The sequence below is a fragment of the Anneissia japonica genome, unplaced genomic scaffold (assembly GCF_011630105.1).
Source record: "Anneissia japonica isolate Jap-2015-1 unplaced genomic scaffold, ASM1163010v1 scaffold993_len1110182_cov180, whole genome shotgun sequence".
NCBI lineage: Eukaryota > Metazoa > Echinodermata > Crinoidea > Comatulida > Comatulidae > Anneissia > Anneissia japonica.
This window is the reverse complement of record NW_022749760.1, coordinates 698,830-704,039: the sequence shown is the minus strand read 5'-3', so window position 1 is coordinate 704,039 and position 5,210 is coordinate 698,830. Positions and strand designations below refer to the sequence as shown.

At 33.8% G+C, this 5,210-nt stretch overlaps 1 protein-coding gene across 1 annotated transcript in view; it reads right to left on the bottom strand.

The window, feature by feature from the left end:
- Positions 1–3,010: 3,010 nt before the first annotated feature.
- Positions 3,011–5,210, bottom strand: part of LOC117121197 (putative glycerol kinase 5) — a 60,714-nt gene continuing 58,514 nt past the window's right edge. Inside the window, exons 14-16 of the mRNA XM_033266313.1 lie at positions 4,461–4,627; positions 4,169–4,302; positions 3,011–3,694 (exon numbers count right to left, since the gene is read on the bottom strand). Of these exons, the coding sequence (XP_033122204.1) occupies positions 3,549–3,694; positions 4,169–4,302; positions 4,461–4,627 (447 nt within the window). The 3' untranslated portion in view covers positions 3,011–3,548. The remainder of the gene's footprint in view (positions 3,695–4,168; positions 4,303–4,460; positions 4,628–5,210) is intronic.

Below are 5,210 nucleotides of genomic sequence, written 5' to 3'. Positions count from 1 at the left end.
ATGTGAGCATTTAAAGTTTAGGTGTATAAGAACCACGTTTTGAGAAAATCGGCCTCAAAGATAAACTAACCTGTACAAAATAATATGACTAGGATTACAGAATATATGCAGAGAACACTGTTTTGGCAAGAAAATTCACTTACAAAGTATACAATCATAAAATATAAGTATCAAGTTATTCAAAAACATTAAAATCAAAATTTTTGTAAAAATGTTGACTTTGGCCTGTTTTGGTGAATATCTCAATATTCCTTTACCAACGATGCGTCTCATTTCGTGGTGAAACCTCACATCAAGACCTCACATATACAAGACCAATGGATTAACACTTAATGGATTAAGTTTGAAAAGAGTAAGTATGTATATACTGTATCTAGAGTTATGTTTAGACCTAGGCTACTAAGGTTAATGCATTCTCCATACAAAAAAAAAAGGCATCTATGAATTGAATGACCTAATAGAAGCAGGAACTCATGTAGACTAAACCCAGTACTATTTTGATTTTATTCATACAGGAAAGCTACACCATCACCGTTTAAGCTTCTTTTTTCTTTAAAAAAAAAAATTATATTGCGCCTTTCACTTTCTGGAGAATGTACAAAGGCGCCGACATCAGTATTTCCCTGGTCACTGGATACTTAATTGGCAAACAAGCACATTTTTGTGCAGCTTTGTCTGCTCCTTGGGGAGTATTCCTAGTCATGCTGCTTTACAAACACAACCATAATGACAAGTGCTTCATAATCTTCACCTACAAATGTACTATTGGATCGCGTCAGTATTAACATTATCTTTATTTATGTAGTTCATTTAACATATATCTTGAACCTAATCAATGCGAAGTTTAAATGGAATTATTCAGATTAATAAAATTAGGAAAAAATATTTTTAAAATTTACATCAAAGAAATGCATGTGGGTAGTAATTATAAAATGTCAATATTTATAACTTTCAAATTATCTTCATTTTATCTTCAATGGACCATTTAAGATACAAAATACAGTAGCTATATTCACATATACTGTATTTTATTCATTCATTCGCTAGAAGTACCAACACAAAATAAGGTTTAAATGAATTTAGGATATTACTTCAGCAACTGTCCATTTATTTATTTATTTTATGTATTTTAATTTTTTATATATTTTTTTTAATTTATTTATTTTCTAAAATGTTAAACATTTAAATAATCAATTAAGTAGTTCAAGCTTTGTACACACTATCCAATTTTATGCAACAAATGTGTGTGATGTGCCCATATATGGGCATGATGATGTCATATTACATCCAAATATGGCCATGTCAAAGTAATTTCTCACATAAAATTCAATAGTGCAAAAAGAGCTTTAACTGAGTGAGGGATTTTCCAGACAACTCTAATAGATTTAAATTAACTAGTGAGATTTTATAGAATCTCACTATTAGGGTATATATAAAGTATATATACACAGAATTGCTCTGTCTGTTAATTTATGAGGAAAATATTTTCTCAATTAAATTTTCAATTGAAATTGGATACCTTACATAAATATATAAAATTTACAATTTAAATATTGAATTTTTCAAATCAACAGATCTGTATCACACAAATATCTTCATTCTTAGAAGAAAAGTATATATTTTTTTTTTTTTTTGCATTTTTAAAGAATGGTTTCTTATACTGTAATACTTTTTCTATTATAAAAAGGCAGGTAATATATAAAATCAACACACAAACACTGGTGGGGCATCAATTGCTCAATAAAATCAAACGGTGGCTAAAATTCTATTGTGCCATCTATTGCTTAAATTTGTTCCGTTGAAAAAATGGTGGTTATTTGTTTTTCAATAAAATCTTAGTAACTACATGCATAAGTGTATAATTCAATAAACCCTTTGGCTATGCTTTTAACAAGTCGTAATAACATTTTATAGGGAGGTTATATTGGAGTGGAGTTGAGTTGGTGGTTATGATTCTTGCCTTCCAATTCCCAGGATCCTTTGTTCAAACCTAGCGACAGCAGTGATTGTACTCATGACTAAAACTCCAATTCATAAGCCTCATAAAGACTATATTATAAATCATTATCCCATCCTGTAATTTGCACTTTATTTGCTTTTGCATGTGAAATACAAAATTAAATTGTGATCCTCTCCATAACAATAAGTGAAATTATTTAGTTTTATAGTACTGTCCTAAAAAAAAAGGGGGGGTTGTACACTTGACCCCAGCTTTGCAAGGTGGTGATCAGTGGGGGATCAATCAGATGCTAACCTTAAGGTTACAAAAATCCAGGTTATACATTTTATAGTTACATACATACATTTATGACCTGCCATAAGTACAGTATAGCCTCTTTGTATACTGTTTCTGTAATACTATTATACGGTATTGGGTCAAATAGCTCCTTCAGCGGTGGTGCCAGAAATTTGCAACAAGGGGTCCGAGCCAAGGGGCTGACGAAGCATTGGTCAATGGCCCGGAATAAAAACTCCCTTGTAGGTTTCATGGGGAGAGTTTTTATGGCTTATTATGGCCCAAAATGTTCTTTTAGACCACAATACTATGGACTAGCAGTCAAAATAACGTTATTTGGATAGGTAAAATATTATTTTTTAAACTTCTGATCTGACGCCCTATTCGTGTGTCAAACTACAGGGGGTCCAGGCCTGTCCAACGGGGACAATTTCCCCCGCCACCGCTTGCGCAACCACTGAGCTGAGCTCCTCACCTAATAATTATTCTAGAAATGTATGGGTGCAAAGCAGATAGGTAAGGTAAGTTATTTATGTTGTATTGTCCTTTATTTAGATAAGTGGTATCCTTTCATAATGCTAATGAAATTACATTATCATAGTCTTATTCCTAAATAGTGATACTGTAAATACATTTTGTAATAAATAATTTTGTTTCTGTTCTTGCAAGCTAACTGGTGCTCAGTGGTCATCTATCAAAATGTAAAGATCCTTAGTTCTCAAGCTCTGTGATTCAGGGGGGGGGTGGGGGGGGGGGGGGCGGCCCCGCCCCCCCCCCCCCCAAATCCCCCTTGGGAGGTAAAAAAAAAAAAGAAAACAGAAAAAAATGATAGCCCAGAACGCCTCAAATGTTATTTTCGGGCTTCAGAACACAAAAATTTCGGGGGAAATGCCCCGGACCCGCTAGGGCAGTGTTGCCTCAATCGGCCCAACTTTCGGGCCCCCCCCCCCTTTTGGACATCTCTGGATCCGCCCCTGTGATTGGTGGTAATATGTTTTTTGCAGCTATATATAGCTCTAAAAATAACCATCAAAATGTTTAGATTTATACTTCAAGCATCACTATGATTATATTGTACTAGACATCAAAACTTTTGCATAGATTATATTACAGCAAGATATACATATGAAGTACAGTTTTTAATAATTTATGTTAATTATTCTGAGCTTTGAAATGATGAACTTTTATGATTTGACCTCTAGGTTTCAATGGAGATTCTCCTGCCATAGCTTACATCTTTTAAATTAATATATATATATATTTTATTTTATTTGCCTGCATTGAGGTCTTTGTTCGTACACCATCTGTTACTTTATATGTTCCAGTTCATCGACCTTCTAGCTGCCTTGGCCCATTGTTTAAAAGTTGGCTTGTAGTCATTTTGTACATCTGCTTTTGGTTTGAATACGTTCTTTGTTTTTCGCACTGCTTTCAACTCTTCTTTGCTCTTCCAAACACCTGCAAATAATAATAATTATCATGTCTGACCAATTAAGAACGAAATAATAATTAAATATACAATAGCTTCATCAAAACATAAAATAAAATAAATAACGAAAAAAATATATCTTACCCAAGCTTTGTCAATACTTTTTTCCATAATAAAGTTGTAAATTTTATCAATGCATTTTAAATAAATATGATAGTATTTGCTAACAAAAGGCAATAAAAAAATCTCCATGCGACAATCGTTTGTTCACAACACTATATACACGTGCAGTGGTGATTTGAAAAGACAATGAAATAGTATGAAATGAAAATCTGTTTGACTCTGTTGGAGCATTGGAAAGTATCCAATCCAGATCATTATATTGGTTTATAGACACACACGCAGAGATGCACATAAAAGATCATTATTAATGACAAACTTCCCAGTCTGCGACCGAAAAATCAGCAACCGCTCAGTGTGCGGAGATGTGTGCCCCACTTTACCTGCTTTTAAGCCTGCAAGAAAAGCTGCACCAAGGCAGGACATGTCCAGATTGTCGGGCCGATCCACTTTCTTGTTTAACAAGCTTGAGACCAACTGTAGCACAAAATCACTGTTGCTAACACCGCCATCAAACCTAGTTATTAAACAAATAATAATCATGAAGAGATAAAGAATTAGAAAAAAAAAATAAATAAAAATAATCAAGATTATTTTAAAGTCACCTTTGTTATAATGAATTGAGGGGTTATTTCTTTTGGCATAATTATTATTATCATCGTTTGTTTAACTTACTTTACGGTGTCACTAATTTTGATGTTGGTTTTATTCTCCAACGTGTTGAAGATCTGAACGACCCTGAAGGCTAACGATTCCAACGCTGCACGCACAATGTGTTCCTGCTTAATGGCGGGCGTTATGTTTATTAAGCAACAGCAAGCTGTGTTATCATTGATGCCAGACTAACAAAACAAACACGATTTTATAAAAAAAATAGTAACATTAACATTTTTATTTGCATATCTATCTATGTATATATAGAACTTGGTATAATCCCTCTACAGACTGTTTCATGCTAATGCAATCTTCAGGAGTGAGAGAATACAAAGACTGTGAGTATATGAATGCTAAGGCAGGTGAAAATGCAAATGAGTTAATTGTTTTTAAGTATTTGTTGTTGTGCCTGCATTTAGACAATAGCTCGGTTCTTTTGTTTAGTGTTGACTGTTTGTCTGAATATATTATGTGAAGTTTTTCGGTTATGCATAGGTTGCAGCGTTTTGTTTTTGGGGAATAGGCCGATGCTCTGTCGATAATAGACCATTTGATATTGTAGGGCGTGCTGCTGTCTTTTAATTTCCATATGTATTTGGAGAGTACGGTGCTGTTTCTGTGTTTGGGAGTGTTAAAAGTGTATTTGTGTTTTGTGTATCGGGTTTTGAACGGTGTGTCAGTGAGCCCAATATAGCATTTTGTGTCATCATTTGAGTGGACAGTGGCTTTGTAGATGATGGATGAGGTGAGGCAATTTCCAGAGAGTGGACA